The 25,820-nt window shown below is 54.0% G+C and overlaps 1 protein-coding gene and 1 non-coding gene across 6 annotated transcripts; both read left to right on the plus strand.

The window, feature by feature from the left end:
* The first annotated feature begins 4,210 nt into the window (after positions 1–4,210).
* Positions 4,211–4,347, plus strand: LOC123813131. The gene has a single exon (XR_006784647.1). It is a non-coding gene; the product is annotated as a U8 small nucleolar RNA (small nucleolar RNA).
* Positions 4,348–5,769: 1,422 nt separating this feature from the next.
* ITGA7 (integrin subunit alpha 7) lies at positions 5,770–25,263 on the plus strand. Of its 5 annotated transcripts, XM_045829599.1 has the most exons (27): positions 5,770–6,175; positions 10,363–10,490; positions 10,592–10,671; positions 11,834–12,089; positions 12,562–12,639; positions 12,960–13,079; positions 13,923–14,130; positions 14,257–14,450; positions 14,845–14,933; positions 15,056–15,183; positions 15,337–15,432; positions 15,624–15,685; positions 15,816–15,985; positions 16,380–16,529; positions 17,209–17,324; positions 17,894–18,086; positions 18,166–18,246; positions 18,351–18,430; positions 18,558–18,632; positions 18,766–18,868; positions 19,406–19,582; positions 19,772–19,903; positions 21,931–22,044; positions 22,267–22,365; positions 22,450–22,575; positions 23,532–23,644; positions 24,555–24,764. In XM_045829599.1, the coding sequence occupies exons 1-27, from the start codon at positions 5,970–5,972 to the stop codon at positions 24,613–24,615; spliced, it is 3,435 nt and encodes a 1,144-aa protein (XP_045685555.1). In that variant the 5' UTR covers positions 5,770–5,969; the 3' UTR covers positions 24,616–24,764. The 5 variants fall into 5 exon arrangements, with proteins under 5 accessions (XP_045685555.1, XP_045685554.1, XP_045685556.1 ...); XM_045829598.1 differs by lacking the exon at positions 23,532–23,644 and having other exon boundaries at positions 24,555–25,263; XM_045829600.1 differs by lacking the exons at positions 12,960–13,079; positions 23,532–23,644 and having other exon boundaries at positions 12,562–12,693; positions 24,555–25,263.
* Positions 25,264–25,820: the final 557 nt, after the last annotated feature.

Genomic DNA, 25,820 nt, shown 5'->3' on the forward strand with positions numbered 1-25,820 from the left:
TCTTATTTTGTGAGTGAGTTACATAGTTGAAGCTTGACTTTATTGTGTCTACTTGCAGGGGGAGGAGAAATGGGTGCTGACTGAGTTAGAATAAAACATCCTTCTTGGTTTTCTGAGGAAGAGTTGGGGACTGCTGATGGCTTGATTTACTCAGCTATTTGCAGAGTAGCATCTTAAATCCCGGGAGATGTGCGACCATCAAAGGCTCAGTGAGTGAAATGGCTAAGTGGCAGCAAAGGCAGGACGTTAAGTGCCAAAATAAAAATTCTGAAAGGAAAGCAGTCCCTCCTAGTGGGAAGGAACTGAGAATCAACCGAGAACCGGCTGGAGCTGCCAGGAGGGAAAGGTCAGGAAGGAAGAGAATTTCAATGAGTCCAGGGAACCCTCTACTCTGGCACTTTACATGTATTAATTAATTTAATCCATAGAAGTATCCTGCAGAGTATTATAATTGTCACCCCCAATTTGCAGATGAAGACTCAGGTACACAGTGGTGAAGTAACAGAGTTTACAAAAAGTAGAGCTCAGATATAAATCCAGGCTATCTGACTCCAAAGCCTGAATGTAACCCCTGCACTATACTGCAGATGCCAAGGGAAGGACCCCCAGAGAAGGAGCCCTGTCTCTTGTCAGTATGCCCTTTCAGCCTTGGCATCCATTGAAGGGGATCCTGGCAGGGGAGGAGTGTTTGGGAAGAGGCTCCATTCCAGAGAAGCGCTGATCAATAGAAGCGGGAAGAGTGAGAGCATCACAGGGCAGCCTGGCCCAGTCCTCCCCCCACGCTGGCTCCAGCTTCTAACTGCAGTGATCAAGCAAAATAGAGGCGGACTGGAAGATGCCTGGTATCTCACTCCCAGACCTGTGAGGCCTGGGAAAGAAGGGCAGCGGTTGGAAGGGGTACCAGAGAACGGTGACTTGGGGGATGTGAAACAGAAGGCAGGGGCTAATGAGGGAGGTTGGTGTTGAGGGTTTCTGTGGAGAGTCTGTCACTGTTAAGATTAGGCTGACTCAGTGAGAGTGCCAGGCCCATCCTGTATTACCCTCACCCTGCTTGGCACAACTGTGTGACATTTGCACAATCAGTACAGAGATTGCCAGGATTCTGCAGACATCAGCCCCTCCCTCTCCTCCTGAACACTGGCTATTCCTTTGCCCTAGAGCCGGACACAGGACATGGGTACTTGTATCTGCAGACAGCAGCTGATCTTGCCAGTCATCCTCCAGTTGCTCTTTTTCTGGGTTCTTGTGTATTGTCTAACCTCAGTTTCTGCTGCAGTTTAAGTTCAACCCCACTTGCCTTTGGTAGAGATGGAGAAAAGCTGCACGTGTATCCCGAGAATGAGTCTTGATAGTTGAAATCTCTTTCTGCCCACCTCTCTTTACAGTCCCCCACCTAGTTATTCTCCCTTAGCATGAATGAATATAACTCCATGCTCTTTTCATCCACTCATTTTTCTGTTCTTTTGAGGTCTCTTTCAGAGTTAACTTTAATTAGCAAGCTTCAAGCTGACTAATTAGGCTAAATGTTAGGGCCGGAAGCTGCTGAATTGTTAAGGGTTGAGTGAGGACTGAGGGAGGACATGGCGTGAGTGGAGAAGGCTTCTCATACTGGGAAATCTGGCTGGGCTTCAAGAAGGGGGCCGTTGGTGGTGTGGCCAAGTTCCAAATGTTGGCCGGAAGCCAGTGCTCAAAGAAAAGGGGCCCTTGAGACAGTTTAAATGGCTCCTTGTGGGATGTGATCTCCTAGTCCTTCTTCCCAAGATGCAAGGGTTTCCTTTGGATCCTCAAAGACCAGAGTGGTCATTTCCCCAGACACTCCTCTCAATCACACTTATATTCTTTCTCTCCCAGCCACTCCCATAGTTGAAGCTTTGGCTACAGCCAGAATTCAGAGGCAGGCGGAAGGATTCCAGTGCTGGAGAGGTGGGTGGGGTGAGAAAGTCATCATGTTGTGTATGGTGAGGGGGAAAAGACTGACCCTGGGGGACAAATGCTTCATGGCTCTGCTGCCAGATGAGGTGGAGGGAGAAGTTAACCCGACAGTGTGTGTTCTGGAGGTCTTTGCTTGAACCAAGCTGAAAAATAGGGATCCCAGATGGAGGGAAGAAGACTGGTAGAGGGGGAAAGGGCTGGAGAAAGCCTCAGATCCCACTTGAACAAGCATTGCTGAGCCTGGGCATTTATCAATTTTTAAAATTATTTTATTTTATTTTTATTTATGTTATTTTTAGACAGAGGGGAAAGGAGGGAGAAAGAGGGAGAGAAATATCAATGCGTGGTTGCCTCTTGTGCGCCCCCTACTGGGGACCTGGCCTGCAACCCAGGCATGTGCCCTAGACGGAATAGAACCAGTAACCCTTTGGGTCGCTGGCCGGTGCTCAATCCACTGAGCCACAACAGCCACGGCTAAAATTATTTTAAAATTGTTACAGACTCAGAGGAAGTTGCAAAAATAGTACATGAAGTTCTATGTGTACTTTTCCCAGCTTCCCCCAGTGGCGACATCTTACATAGCTGTAGCACAACATCAAAACCAGGAGCCTGATATAGCTGCAATGTTATTAACTAGTCTACAGGCCTTACCCATTTCTCACCAGTGTTTCACATGCATTCATTTGCATGTATCTGGATGTGTGTGTATGCATGTGTAGTTATATGCAATTTTATCCCATGTATAGATTCAAATAACCACCACCAAAATCAAGATACAGAATGCTTCATCACCACAAAGGAACTTGCTATACTATCCTTCTGTAGTCACCTCCCACTCCATCCCCAGGCAATCACTAATCTGTTCTTCATCTCTAGTTTCATTATTTTGAGAAATTTTTTAAAAGATTGTATTTATTTATTTTTAGAGAGAGGGGAAGGGAGAAAGAGAGGGAGAGAAACATCAATGTGTGGTTGCCTTTTGCGTGCCCCTTCCTGGGAACCTGGTCCACAACCCAGGCACATGCCCCGGACTGGGAATCGAACCAGTGACCCTTTGTTTTGCAGGCTGCCACTCTATCCATTGAGCCATACCAGCCAGGGCTGAGAATGTTGTATGAGTGGAATCATATAGTATCAGCATTTGTTTTAATTTACTGAATTCCCAAACTCTTGACTCAGATACAGGAAGTTCTCTGGCAGGTTGTTTATTCTGATGTTCAGCTTCCTCCATTCTCAGGATCCAGCTTCTTCATTCCCTTCTTTATCTACAATACTTCTATAATATTGCTTTCCATTCCAACAATCTGGTATTACTTCTCCTTTAGAGAAAATCTACATGACTAAACTTACCAGGCTGCTCTAGAGCTCTTGCATGTTCCCGCCAACCCTTGCCCCACTATTTATAGGCAAGCTAATTTTGGGCAGCCTTTCTCTCTCTCTCTTTTCCTTCTCCTTCCTCCTGTGGCAGTGAGGTGACTTCTCAAATATTTGGGCAGAGGAGGTCAGAAGCAGATTCTTGGCATCTGATTTCAGCCTCGGATTTAGCAGGAGCCAGTGGAGTGCAGCTGGAGGGAGGTTGAAGCTGTAGGTGCAGAAAGGGAGGCAGCTGGGGCTCTAAAGGCATTCTGACCCGGGCTGTAGGTCTGGGCTCTGAGTCAGGAGTCCTGGGTCCTTTCTCTGTTGTACTTTTCTGTATTCTCATACCAGCCCTTCTCTATTGTCTGTGGCCCTGAAGTAGAAAAGGGATGGGAGAGCATATCTGGGAGTACTAGCAGTAGGATCCCAGTGCCAGCCTGCTGGCAGTCGTACTTGTACTTCCTTAGTGGCACTTGTTTAGAGGTTGCCTAGTCCCCTGGCCACAAGTGTAATATTGTAAAAACAGAGGCCCAAACCTTCAAGTGCATAGTAATTTGGAAGTTTGTTAGTAATTTGCACCCAGGGCAAGGATTGTCAAAGGGCCAGCAGAGTGAGAGTCTACCTGTTTGTTTAAAAGTATAAACTTGGAAGCCCTGGCTGGTGTAACTCAGTGGATTGAGCATGAGCCTACTAACCAAAGGGTCGCTGGTTCAATTCCCAGTCAGGGCACATGCCTGGGTTGTGGGCCAGGTCCCCAGTGGGGATGCATGAGAGGCAACCACATATTGATATTTCTTTCCCTCTCTTTCTCCTTTCCTTGCCCTCTCTAAATAAATAAATAAATAGATAAATAACTAAATAAAATCTTTGAAAAAAAGAGAAAAAAGTACAAGTATAATCTTGGACAAAGAAGTAAGAGATATCGTCAGGTGGGATAATCCTTACCTGTTTTTCCTTTTGTAGAACAGATTTGACTATGATGATTGGAATTTGCATGATTTGCGATTAAATGTCTCTGTGGAATCAGGACTTGCAACACCCTGATTGCTCCTATCTGATTAGAAAAAAAAAAAAAAGGAAGAGACAAAGGGAGCATGTAAAGAACTAGGTAGAACACATATTGCAGCTTTTAAGAAAGGGAGGGAGAAGACAGAATCTCAAAAATATGATAGCATTTGAGGGGCAGAGAAAACATTAGAGACACTGAGAAATAGTCTGAGGAAGATTCTAAGAAGGGGGAAAAAGTCGAGTTTGGGATGAGACAAAAGCAGAGAGAGGAAGAGAGGGACATAGAGAGGGAGAGAGAGAGAGAGAGAGAGAGAGAGAGAGAGAGAGGGAAGGAAGGAGGAGAGGAGAGGAGAGGAGATGAGGGGAGAGGAGAGAGAAAAGATGGACACAGGGATACACACAAGATCACCACCCAGCAAGAAAGATATCTAGGAAGGGAAGATGGGAGCAAGTGAGGTTCCATTTGTGCCAAATTATTTCCTATCTCTTCTCCATGGCCCCATTTCTGGATTGGAGTTATAAATAGCAGAGAGTTGGAAATGTCCCCCCTCCCTTTGATTCTGTCTCAGCCTGGGGGAAGGGAGAAGACAGGGACAGGCCTACAGGTCCCCCTGGAGATCCCTGCGAAGCCCCACCCAGCTCCTGCCTGGGCCAGCCCAGGACTCTGTCCCCTCCCATCCTCTGCCCTTAGGTGGGTGGGAAACGCGCAGTCCTGGAAAGGGTCTGGGAGCTGGAGACATCCTTCCCATCCCTCTGCCTCTTGGGTCCAGTCTCTCATCTTTGCCTTCCTTTGGCACCCCCTTTCTCCCAGCCTATGTTTTTCTTGTTTTCTCCCATCTCTTGTTGATCAAACTCTTGCCTTTCTTTCTCCATCTATTTTCTTTTCCTTTTTGTTTGTTTCTTTCTACCTGCTTCCTTTGCTTCTCTCCCTAGGCCTGCTGAGTTTTTCTCTCTCTTCTTGCCAGTCTTTCCCTTTCTTCCCTTGAATGCAGACCAGGTGTCACTGCTGGGCTTGGGAGCGTCGTGCAGGAAGAGGTGGGAAGCAGTTTGAGTCGAGCAGTGTGAGAAGTGTTCCATGTGACCAGGGGGAGAAGGGAGGGCTAAGGGGCCAAATAGGACCCAGGCTCGAGACCGCTCCCCTTTCATTTCCTCTCTTTCTGTGTGCCTATCTCTCTTCCCAGACTCCTTTAGCCTCATCCATTTCTCATCTCTTTACCATCTTTTTCTCTTTTTCAGTCCCTCTCTAGTCCCCATTCCTAGGCGCCGCCTCCACCCTTCACGGACACCCACAGGAGTGAGGGGAAAAGAGGAGCACGGAGCCCAGTGGGGCGGAGCTGGGGCGGGGCTGGGGGACCTGGGAGCAAGGCCAGGTCTCTCCTCCCGCAGACCGCCTGGGCATCTTTCCGCGCGCGCCGGCCTCCACCTGCCGCGGAGCTGGAGGGCGGGCGGAGGGCGGGGCGGGGCGTTGCCCGAGGGGGCGGAGGCGGGAGCCCCAGTGGATGCGGAGAGCCCGCAGCAGTCCGGCCAGCGTGCTTGGGGCAGTGGAGCGGTGAAGGATTGGGAGACCCCTGAAGATCAGCGGGACTCGATACCAACACCGGCCTGAGAGACCTTGGTGCTCGGGGCGCTACGAGTTTCCTTGCGCCCGTGGGGAGCGCGCCCAGGGTTCGCCGATGGCCAGGACTCTGGGCCTCGATCCTGGGGGCCTCTCGGGGATTTGTTACCTTCTTGGCACCCTTCTAGCCGGACTGCTTTCCCCGGGGGCTGTCGCCTTCAATCTGGATGTGATGGGCGCCCTGCGCAAGGAGGGCCAGCCGGGGAGCCTCTTCGGCTTCTCTGTGGCTCTGCACCGGCAGTTACAGCCCCGACCCCAGAGCTGGTGAGTCACCGCGCCCGCCCAGAGTCCCTGTGCCCGAGCCTCTGGATTCCCCACCCCTGCCTCATCTCTCAGTCTTTGAACCCCACGAAGACTGGCTGTCCACAGATATTCGGCACCCCAGTTTGGAGCCTTGCCCCATCTATTTCCAGGTGGAGGGTACCCTTCAACCCCGAGAGCTAGGTTCTTGCTTTGAGGATGAGTTGTAGAGCACAGTTCTTGCCTTGGCAGGGGCTATCTTTGTTTGCTCCCCCCCACCCCGCCCCCAACTTGCATCCTGGCTCCAGTCCCAGGGTGCATGCTCCCCTTCTTCTTCAGAGGGCCGAATTCCCTCAGGGAGGAGGACTGAGCATGCTGTCTCTGCTTGGGACAGGAAGAGAGGGAAAGGACAGAGAGGCTAAAGGTGCCGTGGGAGGGGTAGAGGGTGGGCTCCAGAAATAACTTCCTGCCAGTGCATTGCTATAGGATGGGATCAGGGCAGCAGGACACTGGGAAGCCAGGAGAGACCTGCTACTTCGGTGGCTGGAGACCACTGGAAAGCTGGGAGAGAACCTGGCGGGGTCTGGCAACCTGTACTAGGTGTTTCAATGAGAGAGAGTGGCAGGAAACAGAGCCCCCAAAAGGTGTAGCAGCAGTGAGACAGAGAGAGAGATCCAGGAAGGATGCTGGCCAGGCTGTTCCCCTTCCTCCTCCTCAGGAAATTTCCAGCTCCAGGAATCTCAGCAGCAGCGGGAGGCAGGGTGGAATGAGGGGTAGAGGACAATTCTGGTTATTTTCTAATCAGGTCAGGACCTATAGGAGAAGGACACACTTGTGAGGGGCCTGTGACCATGGTGCTTTGTGTACTGTTTGCTCTGGCTGTGTGGGTGATTTTAAAGAGGGAGACAAGAAGGGAGCTTCCCACCTCCTCCTGCCAAAGAGCTTTTCTCTCCTAGGCCAAGCCTAAGCCACACTAAGTGTCCATTACTGGGATCAATGCCATCCACAGGGACTGTCTTCTCCCTGCTACTATTGGCCTGGGGGCAGAGGGTAGTGACAAGAGCTCATTTCTCTTTTCCTGCTCAGGGAGGCGGGGCGGCTAGCTCTGATCTTTTTCCCGTTATTATCCCTGTCATCAGGGAGCAGGGTCAGTGGTCCCCCGAAGTCTGGAAAACACGAAAGCAACTGACTTCATGTCGTCTTTAGTCTTCTGTCTATTTCCTCCCTCATCTGTCTCCCTTCCCCCTTCCCCCATCTGCCAGAGTTCCAGAACCGGAGGCCTTTTTAGGACATGCTGAACTCTCTAAGCTATTTCTAGGCAAATTCTAGGTTATTTTTAATAGCTTGGTCTCTTGTCATTTCCCCCTCATCTCTGAAGGTGGCCCCTGACTCTGTCTCCCGGAGCCAAGCTGAGGGCATTCCCCCAGGGGCCTGAATGCCTAACCCCGGGTTTTGCTCCAGCAGGGGGCGCTCTTCTGCCTTTTGGCCTGTGGGAGACCAAGTACCTTGCTTATCCCTAGGTTTTGAGTTCCACATCTCCTTCTCCAGCATGTAAAATGCTTAGAACAGTGCAGGGCCCATAGTGAATGCTATAATTCCTGTATTGGGATCCACAGACCTAGAGAATAGGTTCAGCACCTTACAGCAAGCCCAGATTCAAAGGCTTGGCTAGAGCACTCCCAAGCTGAGCCAGCCTTCATTCAGTTCCAGCACTGTTCGCAGAAGGCCACCCAGAGGAGAGAGACAGAGGGGGCTGGACTTGGGTCGGAGCCTGGAGTGAGTGGAGAACTAAGAGGTGTAGTGGTTGTGGACTTCTCTTTCACCTTCACTTAGCCCAGCTCCCAGGGAGTCCCTCTGCCCTCAGCTGCCAATAGGATTTTGTCTTTTCTCTCTCCTAGTAGCTGTGGCTACTGTTCTGTCTAGAGCCCTGGAGTATCTGGGGACCGTGGGATAAAGCCAGGAAGAAGTGTGTGGCTGGGGCAGAGGTGGAGGGACCAGAGAGGCTGCATGTGGGAACTCTTGTTCCAGGAAGCATGGGCTGGTTTGCTCACCAAGGGTGGGGCTGGGTGGATCCATGTGCTCAACTTCTTTCCTCCCTGCGGACCCCTCTCCTCCCCCTCTTCTCTCCTCTTGACTTCCAGAGGAGATGTGAACAGTGAACACTGACTGTTAGCTTCTCCTGGTGCTCAGCTATGCACTGACCATCTGAGACACTGCCTGCCTCTGGGGGTCCACATGAAGTGTGGCTCGGCCTCCTAGGGGGTGAGCACGGAGATGAGTCAGACAGCTTCCCCCCGCTAAGAGACAGCTGTCTCTGTGTTGGCATTACTGCCGACTTGTCTGAAGGTTGGCTGTGCTGCCTGGTTTCTCTCTCTTTTTAAAAAATCCTCACCCAAGGATATGTTTATTGATTTTAGAGAGAGGGGAAGGGGGCAGAGAGAGAGAGAGGGTGAGGAGAGAGGGAGAGAGAGAGAGAAACATTGATAGGTTGCTTCCTGTATCTGCCCTGACTGGGGATGGAACCTGCAACCTAGGTACACGCCCTGACAGGGAATCGAACCCACAACCTCTTGGTGTATGGGACAGTGCTCCAACCAACTGAACCACCTCTTTCTGGATTTCTGGAGGAGTCTCAGTGTTCGGAACATGGCCTGTCACTGGCTGTGGTGGAAAGGCTCGGGTACTGGACTTAGACAGACGTGCATTTGAATCCCAGCATACCGTTTAACGTCTCTGAGTGTCCTGTTTTGAAAGACCAGAAAAGGAGCCTTACATAGGATTGTCGTGAAGGTTGAGATAATGCACGTAGCTTGCCTAGCCCAGCACCTAGGTGGAGAGTGATAAAGTTCCTCATGTCCCTGGCATTCAGCCTGGGCCCTGACCCAGAGTAGGTGCTGAATGAATATTCCTTCCTTGCCTCACCAGTGCCTGACATAGGGCTTGGCAGATAGGTTTTCAATAAATAGTTGTTAACAAATGCCGAATGCATGCCACGCTCTCCTCCCTACCACTACTCCCCCCGCCCCTGGTCTCTCTCTTGACATTGGCTCTGACAAGGGATGACAGCTGGGCAGAGGCGAGGAGTTGTGGGAAGGGAGAGTGGCTCTGTGCCCTCCCTCCACCCCCCACCCAACAGAAATGGCACAGTGCCCCACAGATGCCTGGCTGCAGTATTGCCCCACACGGCTTTGGGCCCCTCCCCCAGGAGGGGGGATGGAGGGAAGCAGTGTGGGAGAGAGGCCTTGACGTTTGCCCTGCTGCCACTTTTGAGTCTCTCATTCTTCAAAAAGAGAATCCTTGTAGCCAGCTGGGTGACAATCGCCTCATCTCACCCCTCCTCCACTGCTGGCCTGAGGGTTCAGCCTCAAGGGACCCAGGCAGCCTCCATTCCCAGCACAGTCCTCTCAGGGAAGAAGCCTTGGCTGTGATTATGGAAAATTGTCCTGCCAAGAAAGTTGTAGCTGGGAAAGCGTCTGAGGGGGAGGTAGGAGAGAAGACTGGGAGGGGGTGGCAGTGGGGTGGGGTGAGAGGAATGGGAAAATCGTAGCTGTGGGGAGGAGAAGAAAGGATGGAAAAGGGGGTTCAGGAGGTGAGGGGAGAATAGAGGGAACACTGGAGATCAGATGAGGTATTTGCCCTATCCTGCTGCTGCCTGGAGTGACGGATAGACGCCAGCAAACCTGGGCTGGCAGGTTTGCTGGCGGCGGGGTCTCTGACAGGTTCCCTGGTGGGGGAAGCAGGCCTATGTCTAGGCTCTTGCTTGGCCTTCAAAGCTGATCCCTGGGCCACCTTGTGGTGCCAGTCTGGGCTCCGGTTACTTTCGCTTCCAGCATTCTTGGCATTTCTGGGAAGGTTTCAACAGGACTGTGGAGGGGGGCAGAGCTTGGGGATGGGGCCAGGGAGTGGCAGGAAAGGCCTGGTCAGGAACAGGTGCTGGGACAGGCGGTTCTTTCAAACTAGCAGTGCTGACCAGGATGCTTGGGTTGCCGTGTGTGTGTGTGTGTGTCTGCAGTACGAGCATATGTACTGTGATGATTGCGTGGCCAAGTTAGCAATCTGCCCTTAACCTGCCCTTGTCAGGACTTGGGAAAGGGTTTTGGGTCCTTGTCTGTAGCCCTTCAACACTGTGTGGCAGTAAGGTGTTGGGCCTGGGAAGCTCTGGGGGATGGGAGCATTTTGGCTGCTAACTCCTCCCCTACCCCATCACGTAGGCTGCTGGTGGGTGCCCCCCAGGCCCTGGCTCTGCCTGGGCAGCAGGCGAACCGCACCGGAGGTCTCTTCGCTTGCCCCCTGAGCCTGGAGGAGACTGACTGCTACAGAGTGGACATTGATCAGGGAGGTATGGGCCCTGTGGGAGTGGAGTGGTGGCAGCAAATGAGGAGGGGAGGAGAGGACCTGGCCTCTGCTCCCCTCCCCTAATTCCCAGTGTCCTGCCTCCAGCTGATGTGCAGAAGGAGAGCAAGGAGAACCAATGGCTGGGAGTGAGTGTTCGGAGCCAGGGGCCTGGAGGCAAAATTGTGGTGAGTGCCACTACTGTGGCTGTATGCCAGGGTGGTGGTGTGCGTGTGTGTGTGTGCGTGCACATGTGCATATGGACGGATGTGCTTACAGAGCACAGGCTGGGCATTTGGTATGATGGTCTGATTCCCAGGACCTCAAGGAGAGATAAAAAGTGTACGATATGGCCCCTTATAAATTTAAACCATCTAAACATTCGTCCATCCATCCACTTGTTACACTCTTACTGAGAACCTTTTAAGCATCAGTCATTGTGCTAGTTATTGAGAGAGGATATGTAAAGACAGGGAAGCCCTGGCTGGTGTGTGGACTGAGCACCAGCCTGTGAACCAAAGGGTCACCAGCTCAATTCCCAGTCAGGGCACATGTCTGGGTTGTGGGCCAGGTTCCCAGTAGGGGTGCGATAAGAGGCAACCACACATTGATGTTTCTCTCCCTCTCTCCCCCTCTGTCTAAAAATAAATAAATAAAATCTTAAAAAAAAATAAAGACAGGGAAACGCTTGGTCCGCAACTCAAATAGCCTACTGCACATATGCAGAGTCTCATCCTCTCCTTTTCTGTGTGTGTGTTTGTGTATCGTCTCACCAATATGCACAAGTACACAATTATCAGTACAAGTCACCGTGGGACAGAGTGTGGTCAGTGTGAAGTGAGCGGTATAGTCCTCAGTCTGTCAAAGTCTGAAGGAAGAGTGGGGGGAGAGGCTGTCTGAGGTGGGGCGACTGAGTTGGGCTTTCCAGAATAAGAGACACGTGGAGAGTGGGGACGGGGAGGAAGTTCTTGGCAGAGGAGGCAATGACATAAAGGGCCAGAGACAGGACCAAAGTGGTCCTGTTGGTGTGGCCGTAGAGGCGCGAGAGCTGCGTGTGCTGGCTTAGTTGTGCCTGTGTGTGCACAGACGGAGTGCGGAACACGGACCTCTTCCTGCCAGGGCAAGGGAGCGGGTGCCGGTGGGGTAGTGGGTTGTGAATTAGCTGACGAACACTGCGCTGGTGGTGGAGCTCAGGCAGTGCCCGCACAGGGGTTTGTCATGTGTGTGTGTTGTGCGTGTGTGGTGCGTGCACACGAAACAGCACCTGTCAAGTGTGTGCACGTGGGCAGTGTGGCTCGGGCAGGTCCCTGGCTCACCCGGGGGCATGGCTCCTCATTCTGTCTCCTGCAGACCTGCGCACACAGATATGAGGCAAGGCAGCGAGTAGGCCAAATCCTGGAGACGAGGGACGTGATTGGTCGCTGCTTCGTGCTGAGCCAGGACCTGGCCACCCACGACGACTTGGATGGTGGCGAGTGGAAGTTCTGTGAGGGGCGTCCCCAGGGCCATGAACAATTTGGGTTCTGCCAGCAGGGAGCTGCCGCTGCCTTCTCCCCCGACAGCCACTACCTCCTCTTTGGGGCCCCCGGGACCTATAACTGGAAGGGTGAGTCACTCCTCTGGGAGGGCAGAAGGGCACCAAACTGTCCTCTTACCTCAGAGGGCAGCACGCGGCCAAGCATGCCCACACGTTCACTGCCATGTAGTCCTGGGGCACTGCCATGCCTCCCACCCCCGTCGTGCAAGCACATGCATGGATGGAGGTACCTCCTCTCCTGCGCATGGCCGAGTGTTCCTCCACACGCTGGCATGAGCCCCACACGCACGGCCGGTCCTCCCTGCCAACACCCCAGCCACACCTCATCACTCCCACTCCCGTCTCCACACGCTGCTGCTGGCTGAGCTGACACTCGGTGAGTGTGTGCCAAGTCTGTGGGACCCCAGAAGTTGCGGGGGGCGGGTGGAGATGGGGCTGCAGAGGAGAGGAGTGGCTTCCCTGTGTGACTGTCTAACTAGCATCCGGACTGAAGGGTGCTCCGAGCTCCCTGCCCTGGGCACTAACAGGTTTGTCCTTGCAGGCACCGCCAGGGTGGAGCTCTGTGCGCAGGGCTCAGCGGACCTGGCCCACCTGGACGACGGGCCCTACGAGGCGGGGGGTGAGAAGGAGCAGGACCCCCGCCTCATCCCGGTCCCTGCCAACAGCTACTTTGGTAGGGACCTCTCCTGGCCCAGAGTCACTCTAACCCTCTGCTCCTCTCTCTTGTCCTCCCTCTCCACGCTCCCACCCTTCCGTCTCTGTCCCTGTCTTTCTGTCTCTGTTCTCCTCCCTTTGGCCTCTGTCTCTCTCATTTTCTTTCTCAACCTCTTCCTCTTCTTCGTGCCTCTGTGTCTGGCTCTGTCTCTGCACTCCGTGGCCCCTCCTCTGGATGTCCTGTCCCTGGTGTCTCTCTCCTCCCCTTGCCCCTGACCCCCACAGGGTTGCTCTTTGTGACCAACATTGATAGCTCAGACCCTGACCAGCTGGTGTATAAAACTTTGGACCCCGCTGACCGGCTCCCCGGACCAGCCGGAGACTTGGCCCTGAATAGCTACTTAGGTTTGTAAGCGCCCACCCACGTCCTCCTGGGCCCTGGGGGCTTGGCCTGGCTTCCCCTCCACTCCTGCTCTGCCCCACCCCCCCACACACCCAGAGACGAGCTGGGCCCAGTGACCAGACCTGAGAAGAAAAGGTCCCAAGGGGGAGAACCCAAGGGGCTGTGAACAGGGGTCTCCATGGAGAAAGAACCAGGTGGACAGAGACCACGCTGGGGAGGAAAGAGGCCAGACTTCTAGGGGGACATTTTCTCCGGGAGGGATGGTGGGCACATGCTGGATAAGAGTCCAGGCGTGTTGGTAAGTCCCTGTCATTGTCTCATCTGCATCCTACTGCAGAGAAGGGAGGAACGAGGCCTGAGAGAAATTTGGGTGAATCAAGCTCTTCTCCACTCCCTCTTGTCTCCCTCCACCCATGTGAGGACTTCCTCTCCCTGCCAGGATGGTGGGAGTGGGGGCCAAGAAGGTGCACGGGATAGGACAGGGGCCTCCGGGGTGTGCAGAGGGGAGAGCAGTTCTCTGGGAGTTGTAGGGGTGGGGCCCCGCCCCAGCTCCTGCCAGTGCGCTCACTCCTGCCCAGCGTCTGGCTGCTCAGCCATTGCCTTTATCTTTCCTTCCCAGTCCCCGAGGCTGACCTCACTGCACTACCTGTGCCAAACTCCAGTCTCTGGGTGTGGGGGGCTGCTAGGCCTCTGTAGGGGGAGGAACAGTCAGCTGTGGTGGTGGTAACATGGAGGTGCCTGCATCTTTGGCTCCAGACCTGTGAGGAGGGGATGGCGGGGCCTGCGGCACACCTTGGCTCCTGGGCCTTAAGGAGAGTGCTCACTGGGAGGTCACCCCCCTCCAGGTTTCTCCATCGACTCGGGGAAGGGTCTGGTGCGTGCAGAGGAGCTGAGCTTTGTGGCAGGGGCCCCCCGGGCCAACCACAAGGGGGCTGTGGTCATTCTGCGCAAAGACAGTGCCAGTCGCCTGGTGCCCGAAGTGATGCTGTCTGGCGAGGGCCTGACCTCTGGCTTTGGCTACTCGCTGGCTGTAGCTGATCTGAACAATGACGGGTGAGTGTGCATAGGGGAGTGGAGCTGGGAGAAGCTGGGTCCAGGGGGGCTGGGGGTCTCTGGCATCTCCTCCTGACTTTCCTGGCTGGGCAGGCCCCCGCACTGACTGTCTTTCTTTCTCCATAGTTGGGCAGACCTGATAGTGGGTGCTCCCTACTTCTTTGAGCGCCAAGAAGAGCTGGGGGGTGCTGTGTATGTGTACCTGAACCAAGGGGGTCACTGGGCTGGGGTCTCCCCTCTTCGGCTCAGCGGCACCCCCGACTCCATGTTTGGGATCAGTCTGGCTGTCCTTGGGGACCTCAACCAAGATGGCTTCCCAGGTGTGATAGGAACTGGAAAGGCTCAGGAGGGGCAGGGGCAGGGGCAGGGGCAGGGGCAGGGGCAGGGGCAGGGGCAGGGGCAGGGGCAGGAAGTGCCTCAAAGGTCACGAGGAGCTCTTCTGAGGGCCCAGGGAGAGAAGCAATCGGGGCTCACACCTGAACTTTACCATTTACCAGCTGTGTGACCTTGGGCGAGTTACCTAACTTTTCTGAGCTGGTGGTATCTGCAGGGAGCAGCTGAGGGCATTAAAAATGATGTGTGCAAGGCCCCTGGGACTTAGTGGCCTCTGTGAAATGGAGCACATATGACATCGAACTAGGTGATGGAGGGAAAGTTGGGGCCTGGACCTTGTCACCCCGGCCCCCAGCCCGACTGCCTTTTCTGCTCACCCAGATTTTGCAGTGGGCGCTCCCTTTGATGGGGACGGGAAAGTCTTTATCTACCACGGGAGCAGCCTGGGGGTTGTTGTCAAACCTTCCCAGGTGAGGGGGCTTGTTGGGCTGAGGGAGTGGGCGTGGGTGGGATGGGGGGCGTGGCTGCAGAGGGCAGGGAGGAGGCAGAGGTCTGAGTGGTGGGTGGGGGCACTGACAGGCAGGTCCTGCAGGTGCTGGAGGGCGAGGCCGTGAGTGTAAAGAGCTTTGGCTACTCTCTGTCGGGCGGCCTGGACGTGGACGGGAACCATTACCCTGACCTGCTGGTGGGCTCCCTGGCCGACACTGCAGTGCTCTTCAGGTGAGGCCCTGCCCCTCCTTTGTCTTCTCCCTTCCTGAGTCTGCGAGCCCACTCGTGCCAAATCTGATGCTGAAGAGCCCATCCCCACCCACCCCCCAGTTTCTCAGCCTCATGTTCTTATGTTTTTTGTGCCCTTAACTCTCCATTTCCCAGGGCCAGACCTGTCCTCCATGTCTCCCATGAGGTCTCCATTTCTCCACGAGCCATCGACCTAGAACAGCCCAACTGTGCTGGTGGCCACTTGGTTTGGTGAGGGAGCACCCAGGGGGGAGGGAGGCTGGGTGAGGTCATCCAGGGCCTCTAAACTCCTCTCCCTTCTCCATTTCCCTGCCTCATTTGGCAACGGGGCTGACTGTTGGATCAGGAGGGGGCAGGGTAGGGGTGTGGGCGTGGCCCATAAGCCTTGCCTGACTCAAGAGCTACCCTTTGCCCCTCCACAGTGTGGACCTAAGGGTTTGTTTCAGCTACATTGCAACCCCCAGCAGCTACAGCCCTATTGTGGGTGAGTGGGGTCCCCTTCCCGTCTCCTACCCTGTTGGGTTTCACAGGGGAAAGAAGGGCCCCTGGGTACAGGGTCAGATTGAAGCAGTTCCCCAGCTCACTGTCTCCTCTCCTCTCCCCATACGCCACAGCCCTGGATTATGTGCTAGACGGGGACACAGACCGCAGGCTCCGGGGCCAGGTTCCCCGGGTGACCTTCCTGAGCCGTGGCCCCGATGACCCTAAGCACCAGGCCTCAGGCACCGTGTGGCTGAAACACCAGCATGACCGAGTCTGTGGAGACACCACATTTCAGTTACAGGTGGACACTGACCCCTTGGCCTCTGAGGGTCATTGTCATTGCATGATCTCTTCCTTGATTCCTCTTAGCTTCTTCCCTAACACACTCACACCTCATTCTGAGATCTCGACTTTTGGGAAGGCTCCATTATTGACTGTTGCCTTCGTATGTCTCCTGCCAAGTTCTGTGCTCCCTGGAGATGGAGATGGCAGGGTCCCCTGTCACATCTGGTTCTCAAAGCCCTAATCGTGGGTCTCTTCCCTTCTCCACTTTAGTTGCTCTCCCTTCTCTTTGCTCAGTTCTCCACTTCTGTCCATCATTTCCCTAAACTTCTTTCCAGGTTTCAGAGTTTGTCTTAAGTTTGGCTGGGGCCTGAGGATTGTTCTTGTATCCCTTCCATTTTTCCCCTTTCCAGGAGAATGTTAAAGACAAGCTTCGGGCCATTGTGGTGACCCTTTCCTATAGTCTCCAGACCCCCCGGCTCCGGCGACAGGTTCCTGGCCAGGGGCTTCTCCCAGTAGCCCCCATTCTCAATGCCCACCAGCCCAGCACCCAGCGGGCAGAGGTGAGAATGGCTCTGGTTTAGCCCAGAAGAAGGAGCTGGGAGGAGCAGCAATTATAACCCCTCACCAGTGACACTGACTCATAGCTCACAGAGTTCTTTCACATGTTTCTCCAGTAGTTCCTCACATCTCCAAGTGCTATAACAACTAGACCCCCACATGGAGAAAGGCCCGAAGGACCATGTGTTCCTAGTCAGAGGGAGCAGTGCTCCTTGATTCCAGGTGATTAGCCAGGGCCCCAGGCTGATAGAGGTCTGCTGTCTATAAATGTGGCCTCCTCAGTACTAAGACCATGCCTGTCCTGTTCGCCCGGGAGAGGGGAGCATGAAGCTCCTTATGTGGTTCTCACGGCCAGTCTGGAAGTAGCACTCCACTTTCTCTCCACCTTCTGGATCTGGAACTCAGTTACATGCAAGGAAGTCCAGGGAAATGTGGTCTTGCTGTGGACCAGCCTGCTAGTCCCTATCATGGCATCATAACACTCCCATCATTTTACTGGTGAGGACACAGCTCAGAGTGGTTAAGTGACCAGCTCAATATCACACAGCCAGTAAGCAGCAGATCTGGGGATTGAACCCAGGTTGTGCAGTCCTGTGATGCTCTACCCCACCATATGCTTTGGTGGCAGTTGCCCCGTTGCTCACCCCCTAGGAATGACCCTCTCCTCAAATCCCTCCCCAGATCCACTTCCTGAAGCAAGGCTGTGGTGAAGATAAGATCTGTCAGAGCAATCTACAGCTGGTCCATGCCCGCTTCTGTGCCCGGGTCAGCGACATGGAGTTCCAGCCTCTGCCCATGTGAGGGGGGTGAGGGAGCCGGTGGAGTGGGAAGGCAGGAGTTCAAGGAATGGAAGGAAGCTTCTCAGGAAGCCAGGCAGAGGGAGGGGTGGGGCCTGCAGAGGAGGATGGAAGGCTGGGGAGGATCTGCTGAAAATTCAGAAGACTGCAGATAGGGGTCAGTGATGGGGCCATCACTGCCAGAGCTCCCCTGGCAAGGAATAACAATCCTTTACCCCACATATAATATTGTGCAATTTAAGTACATCTCACTGTTTAGTCTTCACAGCCCCGTGAGGTAGGAATTATTATCAGTCCCACTTCATAAATGGAGAACAGAGGCCTAGAGAGGTTAAGTTACTTGTCCAAGGTCAGTCAGTGGTGGGGCCGGGGCCAGAATGGAGGTCCCCTGACTCCCAGTGTGGATGTCTGGAACATGGGGAAGACCTGAGGCTTGGCCTGGTGAGAGCAGAGGCTCAGGGAGTAGAGGCCAGTGGCGTTCACTGGGGGGCGGTGGGTGGGGGAGGCAGGAGTAGGCAGGACAGGGGAAGGTGTTCTGATCTTGGAGTGAGTGGGATCTGACCCTTCAGGGATGCCGATGGGACAACAGCCCTGTTTGCGTTGAGTGGGCAGCCATTCATTGGCCTGGAGCTGAAGGTCACTAATCTGCCCTCGGACCCAGCACAGCCCCAGGCTGATGGGGATGATGCCCATGAAGCACAGCTCCTGGTCAGCCTCCCAGCCTCTCTGCACTACTCAGGAGTGCGGGCCCTGGACTCTGTGGTGAGGACCTGGGCAGGGGAGCATGATCTTGGGGGTTTCCAATAATCCGAACTGACCTCTCCTTCCCTCCCCACTCCAGGAGAAGCCACTGTGCGTGTCCAATGAGAATGCCTCCCATGTCGAGTGTGAGCTGGGGAACCCTATGAAGAGAGGTGCCCAGGTTGGCACGTCTGCCCTTACCCCTATCTAAGTGACCTCTAACCCCGGGCCTTCCTCAAGCCTGTGACCTCCCTTGACTCTAATCTTGCTCCACCCTTGGCCTAGATCACCTTCTACCTCATCCTCAGCACCTCAGGGATCACCATTGAGACTACGGAGTTGGAGGTGGAGCTGCTGCTGGCCACGTAAGCCTGGTGGGGCTGGTGTGGGATAAGGTTGGGGGCAGTGGAATTGATGTCCACCTAGAAGGGGCTGACCCTTTGAGGCATTGCCTTAGCCTGCTGCCCACTCCTGCCTTTGCCCGCATACCAGGATCAGCGAGCAGGAGCTACATCCAGTCTCTGCTCGGGCCCGTGTCTTCATTGAGCTGCCGCTGTCCATCACGGGGTGAGCCCTGTCCCAGTGGGCCTGCACTGGAGGGGTGGGCATTGCCACACTCAAACCCAGGCCTGGGCTCTGCCTCTGACCCTCCATCAGGTCCCAGGCTTCATCAGTTCCCATTTTGACCCCTGTTCTCTAGGGTGGCCATTCCCCAGCAGCTCTTCTTCTCTGGCGTTGTGCGGGGTGAAAGTGCCATGCGATCTGAACGGGATGTAGGCAGCAAGGTCAAGTATGAGGTCACGGTAAGTGTCCTGGTATGTGGTCCCTCATGGTCTCCTTCCCTTCCTGGTGCAGAGGAGAGGCTGAGACGTGGCCCATGGGACGGGGCTCTTCTACTATATGGTGAGTTCAAGGCCTCCCCCTGCTGATGTACCTCAGCTGTGGGCAGGTATTTGTGCAGGGACCTCATCTGACTATTTCCTCATTGTCGTTGGCTGAAAATCTCACCTGATGGTCTGGGGAGGCTATGAGAGCCCAGGGAAGCTTCTCTGTCTGGGGCCTTGGCTGGGGTGTGAGAACATGGTGGGAGGGGCTGATGTCTCTCCCCAGAACTCTGCTCTGGCTCCACTGGGGCTTCCCCACACCACCCAGTGATATCTCCAGGTTTTCCTGGATTTGACACAGGTGGAGAATGGTGCCTGGCGGGGTCTGGGGTCCTGAGTCTTTGTCGAAACTGTGCTTCCTGAGGCCCTCCCCTCAACCCTGTCCTCTCCAACTCTGGATTCAGAGCCACTCAGAAACTGAGCTGCTCCCTCCCTTCACACTCTCTGTGCCCACAGGTCTCCAACCAGGGCCAGTCACTCAACACCCTTGGCTCTGCCTTCCTCAACATCATGTGGCCCCACGAGATTGCCAACGGGAAGTGGCTGCTGTACCCCATGCGGGTGGAGCTGGAGGGCGGGCAGGGGCCTGGGCAGAAGGGGCTTTGTTCCCCCAGGCCCAACATCCTCCACCTGGTGAGGCTTTGGCAGAGTGGGAGCCAGGCTGCTGAAGCAGGGTGGGGGGCGTTAGACTGTGGGAAGGGCATCGTGGAGTGGGCATGTGTGGGTGAGTGGGGGCCAGGAGGAAGGCGGCTGGGAGGAGATGCCATCTCAGGGTGGTTAAGTTTGGAGGGATACTCAATGGACCCCCATCCCCACATCCAGGATGTGGACAGCAGGGACAGGAGGCGTCGAGAGCTGGAGCAGCAAGAGCAGCAGGAGCCTCCTGAGCAGCGGGAGCCTAGCACGTCCTGGTGGCCCGTGTCCTCTGCTGAGAAGAAGAAGAACATCACCCTGGTGAGGGCAGGGCAAGTGAGGTGCAGGCAGAATGGGGGTGTGTGGTGGGGTGAGAGAGGATGCTGGGGGCATGGAGCTTCATTCAGTGAGGAGGTTGTCCAGGGGGGCTGGCCTTCTGAGAGGTGTGATGGACAGTTCACATCACACCTGTGAAGCAGCTGCTGACACCAGAAGTCCACCCCCCCCCCCGCCCCACCCCCAGCAAGTGCTTCCTCCAGAGTTCAGCGTTCAGTTACCTGTGCATTCGAATCTCCTCACTTTACACCAAAGAAAACGTTTTGTACCAGTGGGGTGGTTTTAGCTACCTTTGAGATCTGTTTGTTGCTCTTTTGAATGCTTTTACGACAAAAAAGTCAATCTGTGTAAGAAAACCTGTTTGATTTTTACAATGTCAAAAACATTTTAAGTTTTAATAAGTTCTAATTGTAGTCTGTTATGTGTGGTTCATTGAGTCTGTCCCTTTTGATCAGTTTTGCCCCCCATTTCCTGCTTGTTTTATTTAGTTTTGTTATTTAAGTGGATTCATGGAGCAAATTGGCATATGCTCTGTGCTCACCCTTTGAGAATGGTGCTGGCATGAGAGTGTGGAGGGAACACAGATTAAGGGGCTATTTGGCTGGTTTCCAGGAGGTGAAACGCAGGTGTGGATATGCCTGGGCAATAGAGGCAAGGAGTTGCAGAGACTGCAGGGGATTGTAAGCAGTCGGGCCAGCTCTGGCGCCATCTGTCTGGGAGGGAACTCTACTGTCACACCCTGTCCCTCCCGCGTGGGAGGCAGGAGAGCAGGCGGGAGGCAAACGAAGGTGCCTGGGTGCAAGGTGAACCTGTGTAATTGCTGTTTTTCCCTGTTGTATGGAGAGTCTCACCTTCTCCACATGATTAATTTCCTCTGAAAGAACTCCCTACTTAAAAAAAAAGATTTTTATTAATTTTTTTTAGAGAGAGGGAGAGAAACATATTGATGCATGCATGAGCGATCCATCAACTGGTTGCCTCTTGCACGCCCCCTAGTGGGGACCTGACCTAGGTGGCAACCCAGGCATATGCCCCGACTGGGAAACTAACCAGCAACCTTTCAGTTTGCAGGAGAGCACTCAATCCACCAAGCCACACCAGCCAGGGCAGAGCTCCCTTTTTTTTTACAAAGAACTTTGAAATTAATTCTTTGGCTTCAAATTAAGGCAGAAGGTCTTGCTTTTAGACAATTGACCAAGGGTACTTGATTTGCTCAAAAGTGGTAAAATAAAAGACAACTCACAGAATTCAAACACTCTCAAGCTGTTCTTCTATGAAATGTGATGAATGTAACATAGTTTTTAGGCAAATGGATCATTAGGTGGGATTAGGTCAAATGGATATAGGTCAGGCCCGGAAGGAGCAGGGCCTGAGTCCCCTTCCCCAGCAGCTCCTGGAGCAGCTCCTCCTTTATCAGTGAGTTTGGACTTAGTGTAGGAGTATGGCTTTGCCCGGTATGGGACTGGGTTTAAATACGTGCTTCGCACTTACTAGCTTTGCTAGCTTTGGGACCTAAGGTAGGTCACCTGGTCTCTTTGAGCCTCAATTTCCTAATTTGAAAACTGAGGATGATAATAATATGCACCTTGGAGGATAGTTGTAAAGCTTAAATGAGCTAAGTACTGGCAGGTAGTAGGTGCTCAATGAATAGGAACAACATTAGGTAACATCAGCATCGAGTAGGGGCAGCTATTTTACTTGCTGCTGTGAAGTAAGAGCCATCCTCCCAGCTCCTCATGCATTTCAAAGCCAATAGCCCAGATTTGGGGTAGGCTGCTATGTTGGACCACAAAGTTAGTTTGGGAAGACTTTCTGGAGGAGGGAAGTTTTAGGCTGCTGAGGAAAATAGAGATATGAGTGAGGAGCAAGGAGAAAAGGGGTCCAAGGTGTGGGGGCTCATGGAAGGATGGATGAGGGCTCTGGGAAGACTGTGTCCATGTGACCGCATTTGTGAGGATGCTGGACCCTGGGCAGGCTTAGCAGCTCATATCCCTGTCTGTCTTGGTGCCCAGGACTGTGACCGGGGCACGGCCAATTGCGTGTTGTTCAGCTGCCCACTCTACAGCTTTGACCGAGCAGCTGTGCTGCATGTCTGGGGCCGCCTCTGGAACAGCACCTTCCTGGAGGTGAGAGCACTGCTGAGGTGCAGGCTGGGCATCCTCATCCCCAGCAGCCCCTCTAGGACCTCTCCTTCTACCTCCTTCCTTTCCAAATGCAGCACACTCTTAACCCCAGATGGGCAGAAACACCCTCTGTGTGGGGTGCCATTCCATTTATAATTTTGGAGCTGGGTGGAGGTGAGGGGATGAGAGCATTTAGGAGGCGGGCCTGCTTTCCTGCTCTCTTAGGAGTACTCAGCTGTGAAGTCCCTGGAAGTGATTGTTAGAGCCAACATCACCGTGAAGTCCTCCATCAAGAACCTGCTACTCAGAGATGCCTCCACAGTGGTGAGCTGCAGGGCTGGGAGGTGAGGGTGGGGGAGCTCTTCTCTCCTGCTGGAGCTCTTGCTCCATTAACTCTTTGCTCCCCAGATCCCAGTGATGGTGTACTTGGATCCGGTGGCCGTGGTAGCAGAGGGAGTCCCCTGGTGGGTCATCCTCCTGGCTGTACTGGCAGGGCTGCTGGTGCTGGCGCTGCTGGTGCTGCTGATGTGGAAGGTGAGGCTTGGGGAGGGTGGGGCCAGTGGGGGCTGGGCTTCCCTGTCAAGCAGGTGGCCTTTCATGCTGTGGTTCTCACTCACCCACTCCCTCATTTACTCAGCATCTGTACTGAGCACTTACCTTGCCTGTACCAGGGACTCTGTCGGGTCCTGGACATTTTAGAGATAAGTTAATACAGATCTTGTCCTCAGGGATTTGGTAGTCCAGTGGGGGAGGGGGGTCTTGTAGTCAGAAGGTACTAAGTCAAGAAAGTGTAGTGGCAGTTCAGAGGAGGGATGGCTTGAGAGCTGGGCCTTAGAAGAAGGTGTGGTAGTAGGATCTGGATGTGGGAGATGAGGTGGGTGAGGTCTGGGCCTTCCAGAAGGACCACGGGAGGCCGACTCGTGGAGGCAGGGAAGTGTGGTCTATTTAACTAGAATGTGACAGGGTAATGCTGGGAAGGCCACCGGGGCCACACAGGCCCCTACTCCACTGTTGTGTGGAGAACTACCCCCAGGAACCTGCCTCCAAGACTGAACTCAGACCTTGTGTGTACCAGATTCTCCATGGGACCGTTCTTGTAAACAGAGTATGGGCAGAATCACTTGAATTGGGCGTCCACACAAAAGCACACTCGGCGCAGGGTATCCCATTCATCACCTGTGGTCATGCCAGGAATCCCAGGCCACAGCTCGGCTATGGGGAACCATGCTGTCCTTGGGGCTCTGTGGAGGATACCCTCCCACCCCACCCCCAACCAACTACAGACCAGACACACCCTTTGACTCTGGACTAGCATCCAGACTGTTGGGACCCCTGTTGTTCTTGGAGAAGATTGATGCCTTTGTGAAACTGGCTCTGGGATCCCTGCTCCCTGCTCCTACAGAAGGGGGGCAGAGCAGAGATAAGGCCCTGTCTTTCCTTAGTCTTCCCATCTCCCTCTTATTTGCTCCCCTCCCCTCTTGACATCTCAGTGTGGCTTCTTCCGTCGGAGCAGCCAGAACTCATCTTTCCCCACTAACTATCACCGGGCCCATCTGGCCGTGCAGCCCTCAGCTGTGGAAGCTGGGGGTCCAGGGACTGTGGGGTAATTTTTGTTTGTGTGCATGTGTGTGTATGGGGGTATGTTTGTGTGTGAGTGTTAGTAGAGTGCCCAGCCTTCAGGGGACCCAGAACATTCAGGGTGAAGAAATGAGATTGCATGAGGGTGGGGTGAGTCCTGGGAACTCAGGTGGAAGACAGTTATAAGGGTGAGCTGATGAGAGTGAGGATATACAGCCTGGAGCGTGCACAGAGGGTTGGGTGGGATCTTGGAGTGTGAGCATGTGGAGTACAGGGAGGTGCATGCATGTCTTTCCTTGGGCACGAGTGTGCAGAGACAAATGTGTAAGGAGGTACTATGCAGTCTGAGCATGTGGGAGTCTCTGGCAGTCCTGAGTGTGAGTGTGCAAGGGGCACATTTCCACTTTGTCCAGACCAGCATGTTCATGATTTAGGAAGGGGCGAGGCCATCATATTCACGGATAGAAAACTCTGCCCTGAGGGGATGCTGCCCAGTGTTTAAGTACACAGGGTGTGTGTGTATGAGGCTTGAGAGGACTCATTTTGGAGTATGCAGGGCTCTAGGAAGCCATGTTTTCCCTCAGATCTTATTTGTGCTCTAGGCAATGCTGTTGGGTCCCCTAAAATGCTTGGGCTGGTGGAAACTTTGGGGCCAGCAGTCCTGATGTTCCATCTTCAGTCCCCTCTTTCAGGTGCCAAGGGAGATGTCCTTGGCCTTGCATCTTGGGCCCCCTCCTGGTCTTTCTCTTGCTGTAAATGAGACCCTGACAGTGGCACCTGTGGGGGCTACTTACTGCACTAGATGCTGTCCAACCCATCTCCTTTCTGCAGCATTTGCTTCTTTCTGTCCCAGGGTGGTGGAGCTGGGAGCTGGGCTATGCTGGGCATCTGCTCCAGGGACCTCAGTCCTCATGTCTGTCCTGGTGTTCTTCCAGATGGGATTCTTTAAGCGGGCGCGGTACCCTGAGGCCACCGTGCCCCAGTACCATGCGGTGAAGATCCCTCGGGAAGACCGACAGCAGTTCAAGGAGGAAAAGACGGGCACCATTCTGAGGAGCAACTGGGGCAGCCCCCGGAGGGAGGGTCCCGACGCACACCCCATCCTGGCTGCTGACGGGCACCCTGAGCTGGGCTCTGATGGTCACCCTGCGCCAGGCACTGTCTAGCTTCCCCTGTCCCAGCCTGGCCTATGTGTCCCCTCCATCCCTTCCCCAGAGACGGCTCCTCGGGATGAAGATGGTAGAGTGGGCTGCTGTTGTCCCACCAGGATTTTGCAGGATCTGTTTTCTCAGGGGCATAGACCACTCCCTCCAGGAGGAGCATGCCCGAACCTCCCTTTAGAATGCTGTGAGATGAGAGGGGTAAATCAGGGATGGGGTTGTAGGAGAGGGTGAGAAGGGCAGCTATGTCCTGATGCAGGGGTTAGGAGAGGAGACCCTAATCTCTCCCGCTCCGGTTCACCCAGTGTAGCAGGACCCCAAGGACCTATCTCCCCAAAAGTGCCTTAGCCCATAGGGTTGGGGAGGAGGTTGCATTGCTGATTCAGGGGCTCTTACCTCCCTAATTTCCTTTCTCCTCTACCTTAGTTTGCTGCATCAGTCTAGCGGATTTTGTTTATTTATTAAAAAAATATTTGAGAACCAACCCTGGCTAGTGTGGCTTAGTGGGTTGAGTGCTGGCCTGCAATGAGAACAAACCTCTGGTCTCTTTGCTGGGTTCTGCTCCCTCATGCCCATGGTCTTCAGGAGAGGCCCGATTCTCTCTGCACATCTCAAGCTCAGGACAAAGGTGGTAGTGGGCGGGAGGGTCAGGGGCCTGGCAGCGATACACTATCCTGACTTCTGTGACCAGATCCTGGAGGCACATGGGTATGGTCTCCGAAGGAAGGCTGAGGGTACTTCGCTATGGGAACAACTTTATTTGTGATAGACAAAAACTGGAAACAACCCAAATGTCTATCAACAGCTGAATGGATAAATAATCTGTGGTACATCCACACACATGCTGTTACTCAGTAATTAAAGGTGCTATTGATATATTCCAACAACATGGATGAATCTCCAAACAATCATGGTGAGTGAAATAAGCCAGAGAAAAAAAGTACATGGTGTAGGATTCCATTTATATAAAATTCTACAAAATGTCACCTCTTATGACAGAGTACACCAGTGATTACCTGAGGATGGGGATGGAAGAGAGAA

This window comes from Phyllostomus hastatus, unplaced genomic scaffold, assembly GCF_019186645.2.
Source record: "Phyllostomus hastatus isolate PE091 unplaced genomic scaffold, TTU_PhHast_1.1 phas_scaffold_93, whole genome shotgun sequence".
Taxonomy (NCBI): Eukaryota; Metazoa; Chordata; class Mammalia; order Chiroptera; family Phyllostomidae; genus Phyllostomus; species Phyllostomus hastatus.